Source organism: Chanodichthys erythropterus, chromosome 11 (genome assembly GCF_024489055.1).
Source record: "Chanodichthys erythropterus isolate Z2021 chromosome 11, ASM2448905v1, whole genome shotgun sequence".
NCBI lineage: Eukaryota > Metazoa > Chordata > Actinopteri > Cypriniformes > Xenocyprididae > Chanodichthys > Chanodichthys erythropterus.
The window spans coordinates 7821976-7843548 of record NC_090231.1 but is presented as its reverse complement, the minus strand read 5'-3'; the positions used below and the strand labels follow the sequence as shown (position 1 = coordinate 7843548).

At 42.5% G+C, this 21573-nt stretch overlaps 1 protein-coding gene across 1 annotated transcript in view; it reads left to right on the top strand.

The window, feature by feature from the left end:
* adamts17 (ADAM metallopeptidase with thrombospondin type 1 motif, 17) overlaps window positions 1-21573 on the top strand; it is a 161950-nt gene that overhangs the window by 61858 nt on the left and 78519 nt on the right. Inside the window, exons 8-9 of the mRNA XM_067400968.1 lie at window positions 12562-12667; window positions 17426-17566. Coding sequence (XP_067257069.1) covers window positions 12562-12667; window positions 17426-17566 — 247 coding nt within the window. The remainder of the gene's footprint in view (window positions 1-12561; window positions 12668-17425; window positions 17567-21573) is intronic.

Below are 21573 nucleotides of genomic sequence, written 5' to 3'. Positions count from 1 at the left end.
TTTACTGCAAAATTGCATTAAATGTAGGTCTAGATCTATTAAAGGGCACCTATTATGCCCCTTTTTACAAGATGTAATATTGGTCTTGGGTATCCCCAGAATGTATTTGTGAAGTTTCAGCACAAAATACCCCACAGTTAATTTATTATAACCATTTGAAAATGTCATTTTTGTGGCCTGTTTTAAAAAGAGCTGTTTTGATGTGTACCACTTTAGATATAAATGAGCTGCATATCCCCGCCCTGCCTTTGGATGAGGGCGTAACTTGCATACCTATGGCAATAAAAAGTCGGTAGAAGCAGAATGGCTGAGAATGAGAGACCCGCTGTTTTGTATGGCATTCAGCCGTACATGTTTGAACCGGAATCAGACCCAGATGATGAAGAGACTCCGGCAGAAGAAACACAATTGAGAACGGAGCAGGACGTCTCTGAATGGTTATTTGATACATTTATGTACTTATAGAGTTTTAATCGCGTCCCCTTTGCAATTATGGATGTGCAACACACACACACACACTGTGATAACGTTTGCGCAATTTTTTGAAACTACAAACACAAATACTGTGATAACGTTTGCTAAGTACGTTAGATACACACTATACAAACAAGGTTTAAATTATATACACAGACATTCTACGATGACGACAGCAACTTTAGACGCATTTGTTATTGAATTGTCTGACATCGACTGAAATGACTATTTGCTCAAAAAACATTAAATACACTTACTTCTTCTGGAGGTGACGTTGGATCGCGAACAGTAGGCAACGATCCACACTTGAGGATTAACTTTGAAGCAAGACCTGCTTTGAATTGACCCTCGTTCTCAAAACAGTCAGTCAAAAAATGATTCGCGCAAACATAAAAGTATTTTGGAATTTTGAGTGGCGCCTTTCCTTCGTAAATAAAATCCATCCACTGCGTTTTCAGTGGCTCTGATGTCGGAAGTAATTGAAAACTACTATGTTCATTATTACATCCCACAACAGAACACTTGTTCCTTAGGAGACATTACCAACTGTCGTTGAAACAATGGAGGATGATTGACAGATCACCGACGGCGGGGTCTATGCCAAAACCAGATTGTCAATCAAACCACGTGGGTGGGGCTTAGCGCAATTCTACGTCACAGTGAGAGCAATCTTAGAACAGGGCGTTCTGAGACAGTGCTTATGAATTATTGAGATAGCTCTCTATAGTTCTATTGTTTATCATTCTATATGTTTATCAGTCATCCAGTCAGTCCAACATGTTCTCCAACCAATAGGCCTATATAGGTTGTTTGTCACTTCCCTGAAATACGACCCATTGGAGCGTTTACCCCAAGTTGCGCGCCTATTGACTACAGGACACTTTCATTTTAATTCATGAAACACGACCCATAGGAGCATTTGCTAAAGTTGCGCCCCATATCGACAACAGGACACTTTCATTTTAATGCATTGTTCCCTGTTATCTGCGTCATATTTCGGGTTTCACATAGCTCAAATGGTAGAACATTGCAACATATAACAATATGCAATCATGTGATCATACGATCGTGGATTTGTGTGCGTATAAAGTGTATTATACGCACTATAAATCACTAAGGGTAGGTGTGGTCGTTAATAAAAAAAAATTGTTTTGCTAAAGGGAAATAGGACAAATGGTGTAAAAAGCCCACACATCGCATTTAACTGAACTCGCATTTTGATTGGTAACGACGGTCATAGGTCATTTCATGACGACAGACGTAACACGGCACTGTCATTATTTTTACGCCGGCTAGAGGGCGCATGACTTTAAAACGTAAATATAGGTCGTAATAAGGTGCTTGAAAAACGACCTATAAGGTTTTTAGTTGAAATGACAGTGGATTTAAATTTCTTTTGAGTTTCAGTCTTTTTAACTGTACTTATTTAATTATCCTTAAATTCATAAATTTACCATCCTGTTTTCAAAATTACATCAAATGAAAAAGGAAGGGGTTTAAATAATTTGTTGAGCTCTCTTTTCCATTCTCTTTTCCAGTTGCCATGAAGTTGTACCTTATTAAGCCTACCTGTCTGTCATCTGTAGTTCACACATCCAGACAGTCATTACACATTATAGATTACATTCCATCAACTCACAGCAATCTATAAAAATAACTGCACAGAACGATTGCAGAGACTTGCTTACAGAAACTTGAACTCATCTGACCTCAAACTGTAAATCAGTCCATGACAGATGTAGCAGATATAATTGCAGCTCTTGTCTAAGTATGCATGGCTGTAAAAGAAAACACACACACAAAAAAAACAAAGAAAGCAGAAATAGGGGATTAGAAGAGAAGTGGAGGAATTTAGGACAACATCTGTTTTCCAATCAACCTGCTGTTCTTTTTATATGGCATTCAAAGAAAATAATTTTTCCATCATACAATTCCATCCAGTATAAAAATGGCACAGCCCATTATTTTCCGACATGTGTTTTAGACCTCAGCTCCATGAGTAAAGATGAAAAAATCATCCTGACACAAGCAAATCATCAAGTCATCTATATTGCTAATATGATATTACAGTTTCTGTGCTTGTTGATTGAATTGGGGTTTCAGTCTCCATACATCAATTCGGTATGACATGATTTATTGAAGAATAATGAAGCACAGTTCATTTGTTTTTACATGGCAATTATTTCCAGCATCAGTCATCAAACACTGTGAGCAAATAACAAAGAAATGCTTATTTATGATCTACAGTGGAACATCCAAATTTCCTTTTATTTTTTAATTGCTTTCACCAGCACAGAATATCTTTTAGTGCTTCCAGCAGGGTTTCTGTCTTGTTGCCTTAGAACAATATTTATTGAACCACTTTGTGAAACATGTAAGACTATCTGAAGAAATAATTTTTTTAATAAAATGCGTTAAGTGCTTGTATATCATTGCCTTTTTCTTTTTCTTGTAGGCCTTTAAATCATGCTGTTGTTGTTCAGTATTTTATTTTTTTGCTGTTAGTAAACAGCTGTTTTTTTTCCACAAGCAAACAACCAGATAAGAGTGTGTTAGTGTTACGAATGGGAGACTCAGGCAGGGGATCCAAGTGCAGCGTTTATTTAGAAGTGAGCGTGGTCGTTCAGGCAGGGTCAAACAGGAACAAACAGGAGCAATAAGGAACAGGCAGAGTCGTAGTCAGGGTACAAGCAAGGATCGAGGCAGGCAGCAATGGGTCGTAAAACAGGAATCAGGCAAAATCAATCACAGACAGGCAAACAGGATACAAGGAAACGCTCAGAAATGTGACACAAGTGACAACAAGACTTCGCGATCAGGTGATGAGTGTGTGAGTCTTTTATAGTCCAGGTAATGCATGGCAGCTGGATGTGGTGATTAGTGTAGTGATTGGTGGAGTGAGTGCAGGTGATTGGCAGAGAGAATTGTGGGAAGTGTAGTCCGGGGAGTGACAGGAGCAGACGGTGATCGTTACATAACGCCCCCCTTCCGGAAGGCGCGTCCTCGCGACGTAAAAGGCACGAATAGGGAGGGAGGGTGGGTACATTGGAGCTATAGCGGGACCATGGTCTCCAATGCAGGCTCCAGGGTAGCCATGGTGGATCAGGCGCCACGGGTAACCATGGCGGGTCAGGTGCTACGGGCAGCCAGTGCAGGTGAGGAGTGCCATAACTCCACGGCGGGTCAGGTGGCTCGGGCAACCACGGCAGGTCAGGTGGCTCGGGCAACCACGGCCGGTCAGATGGGTCGGGCAACCACAGCAGGTCAGGCGGGTCAGGCAGCCATGGCAGGTTAGATGGTTTGGGTAACCACAGTAGGTCAGGTGGCTTGGGTAACCACGGCAGGTTAGGGTCCATAAACGGCCATAATTGTTCAAAGGCCAATGACGGCAGTGGCCGGGGGCAGTGGCCGGGGGCAGGGTCCCCACCCACAAGCTCCCCACCTCTAGGTATACTGCCCCCCCCCAAAAAGTTCTTGGGGAAATCAAGGGAGGCATTGGCGGGTTCATGGGCAAGGAGCTCGGGTGGCGCCAGCAGGGCAGATGGCCTGAGCGGCAGCGGTAGAGCAAATGGTCCAGGCGGTGGTGGCAGGGCCGACCAAGGCTGCTCTGTGGCCTTATCAAGGAGAGCGGGCAGTTCGGTGACGGCCTCCATGGCCGTATCAAGGAGAGCGGGCAGTTCGGTGACGGCCTCCATGGCCGTATCAGGGAGAGCAGACAGCTCCGAGACGGCAGCGGGCTCGGGCTGCTCCGGGACGGCAGCGGGCTCGGGCTGCTCCGGGACGGCAGCGGGCTCGGGCTGCTCCGGGACGGCAGCGGGCTCGGGCTGCTCCGGGACGGCAGCGGGCTCGGGCTGCTCCGGGACGGCAGCGGGCTCGGGCTGCTCCGGGACGGCAGTAGAGCTCGAGTTCCTCAACGCACGTAGGACAGCCAAGACATAAAAAGTGAGCACAGCCCTCTGGGCCAAGACAGGACAGACCAGGAGAGCAGGCTGTGCTGGAGCGGACTCACTGGCTGGAGCGGACTCAATGGCTGGAACAACCCCTGCATCCTTGAGCACCGCAGGGGCGGCCATCTTGCCCGTGGGCACTGGCAAAGCAGCCATTTCATCCATCGCGTCCAGGGTGCTTAAGTCCACTGCAATCGGCGAACAAGAGTCCATAGCAACCGGCGAGCTTGAGAGCGTTGAAACCGGCGAGCTTGAGAGCGTTGAAACCGGCGAGCTTGAGAGCGTTGAAACCGGCGAGCTTGAGAGCGTTGAAACCGGCGAGCTTGAGAGCGTTGAAACCGGCGAGCTTGAGAGCGTTGAAACCGGCGAGCTTGAGAGCGTTGAAACCGGCGAGCTTGAGAGCGTTGAAACCGGCGAGCTTGAGAGCGTTGAAACCGGCGAGCTTGAGAGCGTTGAAACCGGCGAGCTTGAGAGCGTTGAAACCGGCGAGCTTGAGAGCGTAGCGGCCGGCTGGCTTGAGAGCGTAGCGGCCGGCTGGCTTGAGAGCGAAGCGGCCGGCTGGCTTGAGAGCGAAGCGGCCGGCTGGCTTGAGAGCGAAGCGGCCGGCTGGCTTGAGAGCGAAGCGGCCGGCTGGCTTGAGAGCGAAGCGGCCGGCTGGCTTGAGAGCGAAGCGGCCGGCTGGCTTGAGAGCGAAGCGGCCGGCTGGCTTGAGAGCGAAGCGGCCGGCTGGCTTGAGTGCGAAGCGGCCGGCTGGCTTGAGTGCGAAGCGGCCGGCGGGCTTGAGTGCGAAGCGGCCGGCGGGCTTGAGTGCGAAGCGGCCGGCTGGCTTGAGTGCGAAGCGGCCGGCGGGCTTGAGTGCGAAGCGGCCGGCGGGCTTGAGTGCGAAGCGGCCGGCGGGCTTGAGTGCGAAGCGGCCGGCGGGCTTGAGTGCGAAGCGGCCGGCGGGCTTGAGTGCGAAGCGGCCGGCGGGCTTGAGTGCGAAGCGGCCGGCGGGTTTGAGTGCGAAGCGGTCGGCGGGTTTGAGAGCGAAGCGGCCACCGGGCTTGAGAGCGAAGTGGCCGGCGGAGACTTGAGTGCGGAGAGCGAATTGGCCACCAGGCTTGAGAGCGAAGCGGCCGACGGAGACTTGGGGATGCCAGCTGCTCGGACTGAAATCAACGGTGGATCGGTCACACTGGAACGCAACCCTCTCCGCTCCCGGACTGATCTAGAGACCTGACGTGACTCTGGGCGATCAGCGGCGACGTGACTTTGCTCTGGGCGATCAGCGAAGGCGTGACGTTGCTCTGGGCGATCAGCGAAGGCGTGACGTTGCTCTGGGCGATCAGCGAAGGCGTGACGTTGCTCTGGGCGATCAGCGAAGGCGTGACGTTGCTCTGGGCGATCAGCGAAGGCGTGACGTTGCTCTGGGCGATCAGCGAAGGCGTGACGTTGCTCTGGGCGATCAGCGAAGGCGTGACGTTGCTCTGGGCGATCAGCGAAGGCGTGACGTTGCTCTGGGCGATCAGCGAAGGCGTGACGTTGCTCTGGGCGATCAGCGGAGGCGTGACGTTGCTCTGGGCGATCAGCGGAGGCGTGACGTTGCTCTGGGCGATCAGCGGAGGCGTGACGTTGCTCTGGGCGATCAGCGGAGGCGTGACGTTGCTCTGGGCGATCAGCGGAGGCGTGACGTTGCTCTGGGCGATCAGCGGAGGCGTGACGTTGCTCTGGGCGATCAGCGGAGGCGTGACGTTGCTCTGGGCGATCAGCGGAGGCGTGACGTTGCTCTGGGCGATCAGCGGAGGCGTGACGTTGCTCTGGGCGATCAGCGGAGGCGTGACGTTGCTCTGGGCGATCAGCGGAGGCGTGACGTTGCTCTGGGCGATCAGCGGAGGCGTGACGTTGCTCTGGGCGATCAGCGGAGGCGTGACGTTGCTCTGGGCGATCAGCGGAGGCGTGACGTTGCTCTGGGCGATCAGCGGAGGCGTGACGTTGCTCTGGGCGATCAGCGAAGGCGTGACGTTGCTCTGGGCGATCAGCGAAGGCGTGACGTTGCTCTGGGCGATCAGCGAAGGCGTGACGTTGCTCTGGGCGATCAGCGAAGGCGTGACGTTGCTCTGGGCGATCAGCGAAGGCGTGACGTTGCTCTGGGCGATCAGCGAAGGCGTGACGTTGCTCTGGGCGATCAGCGAAGGCGTGACGTTGCTCTGGGCGATCAGCGAAGGCGTGACGTTGCTCTGGGCGATCAGCGAAGGCGTGACGTTGCTCTGGGCGATCAGCGAAGGCGTGACGTTGCTCTGGGCGATCAGCGAAGGCGTGACGTTGCTCTGGGCGATCAGCGAAGGCGTGACGTTGCTCTGGGCGATCAGCGAAGGCGTGACGTTGCTCTGGGCGATCAGCGAAGGCGTGACGTTGCTCTGGGCGATCAGCGAAGGCGTGACGTTGCTCTGGGCGATCAGCGAAGGCGTGACGTTGCTCTGGGCGATCAGCGAAGGCGTGACGTTGCTCTGGGCGATCAGCGAAGGCGTGACGTTGCTCTGGGCGATCAGCGAAGGCGTGACGTTGCTCTGGGCGATCAGCGAAGGCGTGACGTTGCTCTGGGCGATCAGCGAAGGCGTGACGTTGCTCTGGGCGATCAGCGAAGGCGTGACGTTGCTCTGGGCGATCAGCGAAGGCGTGACGTTGCTCTGGGCGATCAGCGAAGGCGTGACGTTGCTCTGGGCGATCAGCGAAGGCGTGACGTTGCTCTGGGCGATCAGCGAAGGCGTGACGTTGCTCTGGGCGATCAGCGAAGCCGTGACGTTGCTCTGGGCGATCAGCGAAGCCGTGACGTTGCTCTGGGCGATCAGCGAAGGCGTGACGTTGCTCTGGGCGATCAGCGAAGGCGTGACGTTGCTCTGGGCGATCAGCGGAGACGTGACTCATTGTTGCGGCCGCCATTTGGTGAGTGTCATCTGGCGCGGCGGCCATCACACACCCAGACGAGGAATCGCGTTCCTCCGCGACACCCACAGTAAACGGAGATCCACTCAGTAGCAACGCCAGCTCTATATACTGTTCTAAAGTCCCATTTGGCTCATGTATAGGCATAATAGAGCTGAGCGGTTCAGACAGTCCCCCGCGAAAGAATGTCATAAGACATAACTCATCAAAGCATGTTAACGGAGCCAGTTCAATAAAGTCCAAAACATAATCTTCAATGGATTTGTCTCCTTGACGGAGACTGATCAACTGGGCGGATGGATTCATAATTGTTGAGACAGGAACACTCACGGTAGCTGCTGGATCTAGTGAGCCGAAGTCTTCTGTTACGAATGGGAGACTCAGGCAGGGGATCCAAGTGCAGCGTTTATTTAGAAGTGAGCGTGGTCGTTCAGGCAGGGTCAAACAGGAACAAACAGGAGCAATAAGGAACAGGCAGAGTCGTAGTCAGGGTACAGGCAAGGATCGAGGCAGGCAGCAATGGGTCGTAAAACAGGAATCAGGCAAAATCAATCACAGACAGGCAAACAGGATACAAAGAAACGCTCAGAAATGTGACACAAGTGACAACAACACTTCGCGATCAGGTGATGAGTGTGTGAGTCTTTTATAGTCCAGGTAATGCATGGCAGCTGGGTGTGGTGATTAGTGTAGTGATTGGTGGAGTGAGTGCAGGTGATTGGCAGAGAGAATTGTGGGAAGTGTAGTCCGGGGAGTGACAGGAGCAGACGGTGATCGTTACAGTTAGTATGTACAGGCTGCTTCATGCTTACTTTTTTCACATTGATTAATTGACTTATTCCAAAACCTACTGTAGCCAGATCCTATGTAGACAACGTAGGAAACATTTTAAGGCATCATATTTGCGCTCCCAACCAGGCATGAACTTTTTCGTAATGTACTAATTCAGAATGCCTTCTGTTATTTTTACAGATCAAAAATAATATGCTATAAGATAAGATAAAATAAGAAATATTCCCACAGCCTCCATAAACTAGAGGTAAGTGAGGATTTGAAGAGAGAAAGAGTTATATTTTTAGTTAAATTGAAAGCTTCTTCTGGTGCAGCTTCAAACAGCCAAAAACATCTGTCTGATGCATATGTATGTGTGAAACGCAATGAATACTGGGTTGATTTTTCTATTCAGTAAGAAACAATTCATAGAAAGAGTAGCTAGAATAATATTTGCTGTTTTCTTCATATAGGTTTCCTCAATGTGGTCCTAATCTCTTAGCCTGGGTGCCAGCCCGAACCCCGCCCACAACATTTTTTGGACGGGAAGTTCGGTCTGGACTCGATCCATTGTGGAGTAATTATGAAGGCCGAGCCAATCAAATTGCCAGGGCGGGCTTTAATCGATGATGGACAGGCTATCTGCGGTTACGTAACCACCCACGTCATCAAAGAGCGCTTGGGTTGAATTGGTTTTCACCAACGATGACTGCAGCTGGAGAAGTAAGATGTTTAGATTCCGCTATCACGTCTGTAATAAAAGAAATTAAGCGCATTAACAAAGAACCGCAATCAAGGCATTTGTCGATGGGAAAGATGTGTTTGCTGTCCTTCCAACGGGATTCGGCAAAAGTTTAAGTACAAGTTCAACATACGTCACTTACTGCGTTGCTCTGATTGGTTGTAGGTCTATCCAATTGAGTGCAGAGGTTTTTTTTTTACTGGTTCAGTTAAGACACGCCCCATAATTCAAGTGCAATGGAGCAGTATCAGACTCACATTCTGCCTAGAATATGAGTATGACGAAGTCAGGCTACTAATCTCTGAGAATGACATATGTATAGCAAAAATCACACAATCTGAAAAATGTGATATACCATATGCTCATCCAATCAAACATGCTCATTTCCTGTTGTGTTATTCCATATAAAAGTACATCTGCTGGACCAAACTGCTCTCTTGTCATCCTAAACACAGTTTTGTATTATTTATTTATTTATTTTTTTAACATTTTTTTATCACAAGCATCTGGGCTGAATTTCATTCTCCTGTTATTGATTTCACTTATAGCGGTCAGAGGCTAAGTGAGGTTGTTTGGGTTTTGTCCAGTGTCAGACACAAACCAGGTGCTTTCACAGAAACACTGGAAAGGTGATAGTCTGTGATGTGATGTACGTTAAATGACTGACAGAGTTTTTGACTCCTAGGGCAAAAGCAAGAAGTGGCTAGATTTTTACATTTTCTGAAGACATTCTGACTGTTAATTGTGCAAACTTGCTGTCATGAAGTTAGGAGTGTTGTGGGTGGTTGCCAGGGCATTGGTGTGCTGTTGCTAGGGTGTTCTGATATATTTTGTATGTTGCTTACGTGTAATATTTTTCTGAACAGAAAGATATTAATCTAATTTATTAATTACATTATGTAATTTAATAACATAATTTAATAATTAATAAATTATTTTTTAATTCATTAATTAATTTCAAAACTATCCTATGTATCTGTAGATATGATCATAGTAATAAATAGTATTAAAGTGTAAATTAGAAATATAATTTAAGCATGAAAATATTTATAAAATATTTAATTCTAAATTCTATAGGCATATATATATATATATATATATATATATATATATATATATATATATATATATATATATATATATATAACCACAAACCACAAACAGAGCATATAAAATACCAAGAATAAATATATATTTTTTTAAAACATCGCCAAGTATAGAACTGTTTTTTTTACGCCCACAAGAAACGGGACATTCTCCGGCGCGCATTCCGACTTCGCCTCAGCGCCAGGGGAAAGTGAAACAAGCGCGGAAAAAGTAGGCTACAGGTGACTACGAGGGAGCTTCACTTGAACAACATTGAACTGCGGTCAGATGAGATGTTGTCAGGGTATGACAGTAAAACTCAAAAAAATTAACATGACTGTCCAATCAGCGTTATACTGTGCTCGTGGCGCACGCTCAAGAATTGTATGCTCAAATACGCAGGCACGTGCTCAAGAATTACTTTATTATAGCTTACATAACACGCAAAAGAAACTACGAGCAATGACAGTCGTTGTTCTGTTGTAAGTTAAGTCATGAAATTACCAAAAATGCGATTTAAAGCTGCCTCAAAACTGTGCATGTATGTTTTTGTTGACATGGTTTTGACATTGTTATCCAATTTGTTGGCCTTAAAAATCTTAAAAATGCACATATGTACACCAAGCAAATGTAACTTTTCTCGGGGGAGCATGCCCCCATACCCCACTAGCAAACAACATTTTCTGACCTCTGTAATTATGAAACGCTGCGTACGGCCCAGCTTATATTCTATCTAATGAAATCTGAGGTAAACGTGTATTTCTACAAATGTGCGCACTTTGTGATACAGAAAAGTTTGTACGTGTATGCACTGTGATCAAAAATAAATGGGACCAAACGCGATTGAATATAGAGGGTTGTGTCTCTTTACTCTATTAATAACTACTGATTGATTTTGCATTCCTATCAGAAATTAAGAATTATTAATGTCATTGTAAATAGTGGTGCAAATATCTAAGCTAATACTTCAAATCTCAAGGTTAATTTAGAACCCGATTACATTCAAACCCGATTCCAAAAAAGTTGGGACACTGTACAAATTGTGAATAAAAAAGGAATGCAATAATTTACAAATCTCATAGACTTATATTTTATTCACAATAGAATATCGATAACATATCAGAAGTTGAAAGTGAGACATTTTGAAATGTCATTCCAAATATTGGCTCATTTTGGATTTCATGAGAGCTACACATTCTAAAAAAGTTGGGACAGGTAGCAATAAGAGGCCGGAAAAGGTAAATGTACATATAAGGAACAGCTGGAGGACCAATTTGCAACTAATTAGGTCAATTGGCAACATGATTGGGTATAAAAAGAGCCTCTCAGAGTGGCAGTGTCTCTCAGAAGTCAAGATGGGCAGAGGATCACCAATTCCCCCAATGCTGCGGCCAAAAATAGTGGAGCAATATCAAATAGGAGTTTCTCAGAGAAAAATTGCAAAGAGTTTGAAGTTGAAGAAATAGAAATAGAATTAATCGGGTTTATATATATATATATATATATATATATATATATATATATATATATATATATATATATATATATATATATATATATATATATATATATATTCTGAATTCCATTGGGACGTTTTTAAATTTTAATAAAATGAAAACTTAAAGACTTTCAAATCACATAAGCCAGTATTGTATTCACAATAGAACATAGATAACATAACAAATGTATAAACAGAGAATTTTTACACTTATATCCACTAAATGAGCTCATTTCAAATTTGATGCCTGCTACAGGTCTCAAAAAAGTTGGCATGGGTGCAATAAATGGCTGAAAAAGCAAGAAATTTTAAAAAAATTCAGCTGGGAGAGCATCTAGCAACTAATTAAGTTAATTGATATCAGGTCTGTAAAATGATTAGCTATAAAAGGGATGTCTTAGAGAGGCAGAGTCTGTCAGAAGTAAAGATGGGCAGAGCTGTGAAAGGGTGCGTAAAAATATTGTTGAATACTTTATAAACAATGTTCCTCAATGTCAAATTGCAAAGGCTTTGCAAATCTCATCATGTTCAGTGCATAACATCATCAAAAGATTTAGAGAAACTGAGAAATCTCTGTGCATAAGGGACAAGGCCGAAGACCTTTATTGGATGCCTGTGGTCATCGGGCCCTCAGATGACACTGCATCACACATCGGCATGATTGTGTCAATGACATTACTAAATGGGCCCAGGAATACTTCCAGAAACCACTGTCGATAAACACAATCCACCGTGCCATCTGCAGATGCCAACTAAAGCTCTATCATGCAAAAAGGAAGCCACATGTGAACATGGTCCAGAAGCGCCGTTGTGCCCTGTGGGCCAAGGCTCAATTAAAACAGTTTCAACATTTGTTATGTTATCTATGTTCTATTGTGAATAAAATATTGGCTCATGTGATTTGAAAGTCTTACAGTTTTCATTTTATTCAAATTTAAAAAAACTTCCCAACATTTCTGTAATTCGGGTTGTAAAAGTAAGCTAAAACTGACATCGATTTGCAGCAACAACGGACCTCCAGTCTGTGTGAATGACCTTCAAGCAGTAAAGTGTCAGATTTGTGGTTCAGTTGTGGTTCTTTGCTGTCCGTCTTTTCACTCTGTGCTTTGCTCTCTCCTCAGGAATTGCTTACCTGGGTGGCACCTGTAGCTCCAAGAGGAAGTGTGTGCTGGCGGAGGACAACGGACTCAACCTGGCCTTCACCATCGCTCATGAGCTGGGCCACAAGTGAGTCCAAATGGTGTAGAAAAAAGATTTAGAGGCTTCTGTTATTGTATTAAAGGAGTTCAGGTGTATCACAGTTTTGCTCCATCATCTCCTCTGTTTGCATGCAATGAAATATGCATCTGAGAACTGTTTTTTGAGAAGCACTGTGGTTCTTTAAATTAATGAGAAATTCATGTGAAATTTCATTCCATTAAGTCATGATTTATAGTTTGGGTTATAGTAGTATTATAGTATGGTATATACTATTATAGTATAGTCATAGTATTACGGCGAGTCATGAAGTATAAACATGATACTGAAATGGTACATACACTACCTTTCAAAAGTTTGCGGTCAGTATTTTATACTTTTATTCAGCATGTATGCATTAAATTGAACAAAAGTCATAGTAAAGACATTTATAATATTTCAAGAGATTTATGTTTTAAATAAATGATCTAAATCTTTTGAATCCTGTATCAACGTAAAAATATTAAGCAGCACACCTGTTTTCAACATTGATAATGAGAAATGTTTCTTGAGCAGCAAATCATCATATTCAAATGATTTCTGAAGGATCATGTGACACTGAAGCCTGGAGTAATGATGCTAAAAATTAAGCTTTGATCACAAGGATAAATTACATTTTACTATATATTCACATTGTAATAATATTTCACAATATTACAGTTTTACTGTATTTTTTTAATGAAAAACAAAAGAAACAAAGCCTTGGTGAGCTTAAGAGATATTTACGGACCCCAAACTTTTGAGCAGTTGTATACATGTTTGAGCTATTTAAAGGACCCAAACAGAAGATGATAAAGAGATAAGGATAGTTCTGTCAAATTCAATCATCATTTACTCACACTCATGTCCTTCCAAACCTGTATGAATTACTTTCTTCTGTATAAGACAAATTCAAACAGTTCATTACCATACAATGAAAGGAGGACACAAAAAAAGCACCATAAAAGACAGTAGTCATATTCCAGTGTGCCATATTCCAACCCATACGATAGCTTTGTGTGAGGAAAAGACTGAAAATAAGTTGTTGTACCAGAGATTTGAGAGCCACTGGTCACTGTTATCTTTTATTGCATGGAAAAGAGCAGCTTGAACATGTCCTTTTGAGTTACACCAAAGAAAAAAAGTACAGGTTTGGAACGACATGAGAGTGAGTAAATGATGACAAAATAAATTTTGTGTGAACTATACATTTAACTTTCACACGCACCAGGGATTTTTACACAACATATCAATTAAGCATCTATTTAAAGGCTGACAACATTTGCCTTTTTGGTCCAGTAATTACAGTAGATGAATGCAATCTTGGCTAATCTCACCAACAGAGGAGAGGCACCTGACCAGATCTTCATCCATGATCAGACTCCTCTCTTCAACGGTGTAAATGTCTAGTTTGTAATCTAAATTGGTAATTTAAACCATGTTATTCTCTTTGTCTCCATTGTAAATGCCCTTAACAACAGGTTACTTGTGTACGTCCCGGTACATTGGGTTTCTTTCATTAAATGAGTGATTGAGACCCCAAACACACTTTCATCCTCACTGAGTGATTTGGAAAATCTAGTGAAATTCCTAAAAGATAACATGCTATAAAACATTTCACGTTCACACATCATTCACATGAATTACTGGATTGAACCGAATACCACGACTACATGTTACTCGCTTCTCACAATAGCTCCCCTTCATCTCCTTGCTTGCATAAAGCCTTCTTTGATAGAACAATGATGGGCAGCCAACACCAAAATTTGTCTGGAAAAACAGCCAAGCTACATTAGCGTAAGCGCCGTCTTTGTGGCAGTGCCAGTCTTCAGAGAAGTTATCACCGTACCTGCTCCACTATAGCGTGCAGCGGGACGGCACAGGCCAAAGTTGGGTTTAATGCCCAGCAGTAATGAGTTGGCACCGATCACGCCCGGCTGGTGCCGATACCAGGGCCGCGCCGCTATCCCAGTCATCACGCGCACACAGTGCTCCATTGTCTTGAGTCTGTAAAAACACTATTAAAGCAAGTATATTATGGGTTTATGTGTATGCTTAGTTCTTTACAATAAAGACACATTAAGATGATTATTTTATAGAGTCGCTAGCACTACTGCGGCGTTGAATATTTCTGTCAGCATGGCATTTACTAGCTCTAATAAACACATGCAGCAGCGTCACACTTTCTGATGGACTGAGATTTCTCTGACTAGCGAGCAGTTTCTAATCTTTCATCATAAGGGGATCTGGCGTGATCTACTCAAGACCTTTTGATTTGGTGTGCGGGCGTAAGAAAGCTTGATGACTGTCTGGAGTCCTGTTTTTGCACTGCTCCATTCGTTACACTTTATCAAGTTTAGACGCTGATCATTTTCCAGTAATAACAGCTGAAGGAGCATGATTATGGTGCTCTAGGAACATTGGCGTAACACAAATGTAGGGTTTGCAGCATGCATCGACTCATTCGAAATGAAAACATCCTCCGATATAGTCCAAATGCATCATATTTCAGTACACCCACTATACCTCATTAGTGTCATCACTGGTTATGTGATCATTAGTCAAAGCACCTTTCTGCATAAAGATAAATGATTGTCTGTTTAACGAGTGGATAGAGTAATTGGTGCTTGAACAGTAGGTGAAATTGGCAAATTATTACATATGTATGCACGTGGGGAGCGGAGGCTGGCCCGTGTGGTCCGATCCAACAGACGAGCTACTGTAGCTCAAATTGCTCAAGAAGTTAATGCTGGTTCTGATAGAAAGGTGTCAGAATACACAGTGTGTCACAGTTTGTTGTGTATGAAGCTGCATAGCTGCATAGACCAGTCAGGGTGCCCATGCTGACCCCTGTCCACCACCGAAAGAGCCAACAGTGGACACGTGAGCATCAGAAATGGACCATGGAGCAATGGAAGAAGGTGGCCTGCTGGTCTGAAAAATCAAGTTTTCTTTTACATCACATGGATGACTGGTGTGTGTGCGTCACTTACCTGAAGAACACATGGCACCAGGATGCACTATGGTAAGAAGGCAAACCGGCAGAGGCAGTGTGATGCTTTGGGCAATGTTCTGCTGGGAAACCTTGGGTCCTGCCATCCATGTGGATGACACGTACAGTACCACCTACTTAAGCATTGTTGCAGACCATGTACACCCTTTCATTGAAACGGTATTCCCTGGTGGCTGTGGCCTCTTTTAACAGGAAAATGTACCCTGCCACAAAGCAAAAATGGTTCAGGAATGGTTTGAGGAGCACAACAACGAGTTTGAGGTGTTGGAGTTGGCCTCCAAATTCCCCAGATCTCAATCCAATCGAGCATCGGTGGGATGTGCTGAACAAACAAGTCTGATCCATGGAGGCTCCACCTCGCAACTTACAGGACTTAAAGGATCAAAAGGGGGACCAACACAATATTAGGAAGGTGGACATAATGTTATGCCTGATAATTGTATATGTTACCATCAAAGCTGAAAAATATGTTGCGGAAAAAAATAAGAATATTGCAAAAGCAGTTTGCAAATAGCACTGTTTCCATCACATGTTTTCAAGAGAACAAAATCGTTTGTGGTTTAGATCTGCAGACTAAATGCTCTGACAAAATTTTTTTTTTTTTTTTTTACCAGCAAATTTTAATGTTTCCATTTAGCATTTTTATGCAGTATCCAAAAATGTATGGGGATAGAAACCTGCTAACCTGAGAAAAACAGAATAGGTTTGATTGCTTATTGGTGTCTTTTGCTATTACATTTGCTTAGTTTAGGGATTTGAACAAACCACTAGCACTAAGGGCATTAACATCTGTTGAGTAACTTGTACAGTTTAAGGACGTTAATGATTCCTCGTGTTTGGCTTTTTGAAGAACAGTGTGCAATAACTTCTCTAAGCAATATGACTTTTGGTTTTTGAATTGGGGCAGTAAGAAACCACCTAGCAGCTGCATAATACTAGCCCATATCTTTAAGCACTAAGCCACACACTGGTCATCATGCATGATGGCTTCCCTTCCAAGTCCTGTGCACGCTTGATAGGGTATTTGGCTTGTGAAAGCACTTGACCGTTATTAGCTTGGCAGAGAAACGTCCTGTTTTAATAAGGCCAATCATGTGTTTTTTTCTCCCTTAAACAAATTTAACACAACAGAAATTTGGCACCCTTTTAAACCTCACACGATTGTTTTTTAGTGTGTGAGAGATTCCCATCTCAGCCCACTTACTAACCAAATCAACCCATTGACATTAAAAGGCACTCATCTATGTTAAAGCTCAGAAAGCAGGGATGAAACTGCTGTAGCATTCACATTCTTCTCCTTTTTCATTTAGTTCTCCACGGTGACTCCTTGATTTCTATTGTGTTCTGTGTGTGTCTTTTTACTTTTATTGCTTTGGTCTTTAGCGGGAGCCGAGACACAGCCTGGAAATCCACACTGCTCTCTTTATTAGTTCCTGCGCTCTCTGCTGCTGCTTCAGTTTTTGGTTGTTGTTTTTAATTTGGGAAATGTAGGTCAGGGCTTAAGAGAAAGTACTCTTACCGCTCTCTCTGACTCGAGTTGCTTTGGCTTTCATAAGCACACATGCTCTATTTCAGAGTAATACTGCATTGTTATGCATTCAAAGGAAGCTTCGTAAACAGTGTGTTAATGATTATGTTTAACAAGCATAATTAATAAGTATTTATTTTGCACTATGCATGGGTGAGACTCATATATTTTCAAAATCACTGCTGTTTCTTATTAGTGTTTCGTGTTTTTGATTCTCTTCCCTCTTTAGCATGGGCATGAGCCATGATGACGATCATGCCAGCTGCACAGGCCACTCTCACATCATGTCTGGGGAATGGGTCAAAGGTCGTAACCCCAGTGACCTCTCCTGGTCCACCTGCAGCCATGATGACCTGGAAAAGTTCCTCAAGTGAGTTCCATAAAATGTTTTTAGGTATTATTAGTAGTGATTGACCAATATGGAATTTTTAATTGGTGATACTAGACCACTGGAATGGTCTATAAATTGGCATGTGTTATACTAATTGTAGAATTAATTTTGAACAAATTTGTAATAATTTATATGATGTAGGATGTAGGAGTAGTGTAAGCTTGGTGAGGGCTGAGCAACAAACTCAAACTCTGACATTTCTCTTTAAAAATTCTCATTTTAGACTTCTAATTTGTGATCTGTGTTTTGCTTCCATGTTCATCAATATGTCATGCGTCAGGTCAAAGTTCACTCTTTCCACCAGAGTCGATTTGTGTACGAAAGCCAGTGATTCTAGTTTATAAAGTTATAAATATGGATATTTTTCTTACAAAAACTCCTTATTTACCCCTTGGAACTGTATGGATTACTTTTATGATGGATAGATTTGCTTTTTTGGGCTTCAAAACCTCGATTACTATTCACTCCCATTATAATGCTTGGAAGAGCCAGGATATATTTTAATATATCTCTGATAGGGCTGGGCGATATATTGCATGCAATTGTCACGCGCATTTCGTCAGTAAAGCCAGTTCCCTGATTACCGCTAAATCGCCATCACCTGCTTTCAAATGGAGCGGCATTTAATAGACAGAGCCGTAGATCACAGACAAGCCACGCAATATCGCGTTCATTATCAAAGGCGATTCATCTGCGATATTAACGCAATATTGCGTAGCTTGTCAGTGAACTACGGCTCTGTCTATTAAATGCCGCTCCATTTGAAAGCAGGTGATGGCGATTTAGCGGTAATCAGGGAACTGGCTTTACTGACGAAATGCGTGTGACAATTGCATGCAATATATCGCCCAGCCCTAATCTCTGACTCTGTTGACTGAAAGAAGAAAATCATATACACCTAGGATGGCTTGAGGGTGAGTAAATTATGGAATAGTTTTCCTTTTCAGGTGAATTAAGCCTTTAAAAGTGTAATTTTCACTTAAAAAAAAAAATGCATATACAGAAAAAAAAATAATGTGCACATGAAAAAACTGCAAATGAGAATAATTATTTTATAGTAATTATTTATTATAAAGGGATTAAAAATTCTAATTCATATAAATAAATAATATGTGCAATATACAATACCATTTATAGTATTTATAGTATTTATTTATTTATAATTACTATATAATTTCCAAGCTACTTGTTAGTAAAATAAGTACCACTGAACAGGCTAGATTCAGTCTCCCACATTAATTTTCTGGCAAATATCCTTGAGGAAGATGAACAAACAGTGAAGCATTGAATAGAGATGTTTAAAGAGGAGAGTTCATTCTGGAAGCCCAGGCTTAATAGTGTCTGCTCCGGCTCTATAAACAAAGAACCGGCTGGAGTCATCGATCCTCACGGATGTACTGCAGCCGATGACAGAATAAAGCAGCAGTATTCACCGTCTGCTGTGCCCAGCGCACTTCTGACCTCAATTCAAACTATAAAGTGTCACTGTATCCAATCAGATACCAACGTTATCCAAACTGTGCTGTTGAGCTTTTGAGAGTATTTTAATGCCAGAGACAATCAAACAGATTAGTGTTTTTTCCTGTAGAGTAAAGCTCCTTGCTACGATAACATGACAACATGGCTCTCTTCCAAAACCTGGTGAGCTGTCTACGTAGGCGCCATAGGCGCTGCCGACATGGAGGCTGTTTCAAAAGGTAGGCGGCAAAATTATGCTGCCTCATTTTGGCCAAATCTTGAAGCAGCATCACACATATTCCTCCAGCAGAAAGCAATATAATAATGTTTTGGAAACTATATTGGAAACCATATTGCCACTTTTTTGTACACATACTGTACACGTGCCCTGTATAACTGCAGATTTAGTGTGTTGCAGGATTTTACTTTACTTGTTTAGTTTTACTTTACTTGTTTGGTTTTACTTTACTTGTGTAGTTTAGTTTAAGATTTAATTCACACAAATTAATTCCTTTTTCATGTCTCTTTGTGCTTGAACGGACACATACACACAAAATTATGTCAAAATACCCATCTCGGCAAGTATTCTGATAAACATAGTCGGTTATGTCTTGAGTGCATGTAAACAGAAAGAAATCGGATGCGTATTATTATATTGGAACTGTTCTGCATTAGGTCTTACAGTGACAGCATCCTATAAAACCTGCTGCTGACTGTGTCATTAAAGTTAAACAAACAACAAAACACAGCTTTAACAAATATTCATCTATATTTAATTAATATGGTAAACACTGTAGTGTTATTTTACATTTAATTATTACATTTTCATACCTGAATACTACTGTTAGACCTTATTTAGTTTGTAATAATCTTATATTGTTTTTATTTGCATCTTGTTATTTGTGCGTTTGTTCTTATTTTATTACTTATTTTATTACTGACTGTTCACTTGTCTTTAATAATGTTTGAACTGTAGTTATGCTAGTAAAAAAACAATAGAAAAACAATTTTCATTTAAGTAATAAATGGAAAGCATTATTACCCCATTTATTTTTGTTTTTGCTGATTCGTAAAATGAACCGCACCGTGAGTTTTGTGATCTGTTGCACCACTAGTTTAGATTAGTTTAGTCCACTGTAGTTGTCACGATCACCGTCTGTTCCTGTCAGTTCCTGGACTACATTACCCATAATCCTCTCTGCCATTCACCTGCACTCACTCCACCAATCACTACACTAATCACCACACCCAGCTGCCACGCATTACCAGGACTATAAAGGACTTTCACACACACCACCTCACCGCGAAGTCTTGTTTTCCCTGTGATGCAATTCCGAGCGATTATACCCTGTCTGATTGTCTGTAACCGTACCTCTTGTCTTTCGTTTATGATCCTGTGCCGCCTGTCCTGACCATTGCTTTGTATACTGTTCTGTGATTGATATCTGCCAGCCCTGACCCTCTGCTTGTTCCTGACTACGATTCTGCCTGTCCCTCTCTGTTCCTGTTTGCCCCTGTTCGACCGAGCCTGTATGACTACGCTCACTATTAATAAAGCTTTGCATTTGGATCCCTATCCCAGCCTTCGTTACAGTAGTTTAGTTAGACTAATTTGTTTAATTATATTTTATTATGTGACAATATGAATTAAGAATTAGTAAATCAAGTTGCATAAGTCTGTCATATTTTTAGTTGTTTTACAGTGTTTATTTTAATTAAGTTCCCATTGATTTAATTCACAATATTTTATTTATTTTTTTTATTCACATAAATTCAAAATAATTTCCTTTTGAGTATTTTAGTTTTCATTCATTCATTCATTCATTCATTCATTCATTCATTCATTCATTCATTCATTCATTCATTCATTCATTCATTCATTCAAATTCACAATTCACAATTCACAATTCACATTGATTATTTTATATTATTTTAAATTTGTTTAGTTTTATTTTATGTATCAAAATGCATAATCAAGAAATAAATCAAGTTGCATCCTCAGTCTGTCATATTTTACAGGTGTTTCTTTTAATTAAATTCCCATTGATTAAATTCACAATTTTTATTTTATTCACATAAATTTAAAATTGCATTCACAACAAATTTTTCACATTTTACATATCTTAAATTAACATACAGTGGCATAACACATTGTTTTTTGTTTTTTACTCTAGGTCTCTCAAACAGGCCATGCATTCCTGATTATTTTAGGATGAGCTGAAATATTAAATATTTACAGTAAGCAGACATGCTTGAAAGTCCTGAAGTGTATGCGCTCACTAGGGTTTAAGGCATCAACGTCAAACTTTTCAAAATATTTCTCCTTTGCCCTCCTTGAATAAGAGTTTGGAAACTGCTTTTGGTTTCAGACATCTGTCATGTTACAGCTGTCTGTTTGTTTGATTTTACAGTTATAGGAAGATAAGAGAGTGTACTTGAAGAAAGGACGGTTTTACTTTGGCAAATGAATTAGCAATGGAAAACCAGTTTTAGATGCACAGCAGTTCCTAATTTCTTTTATAGGAAGG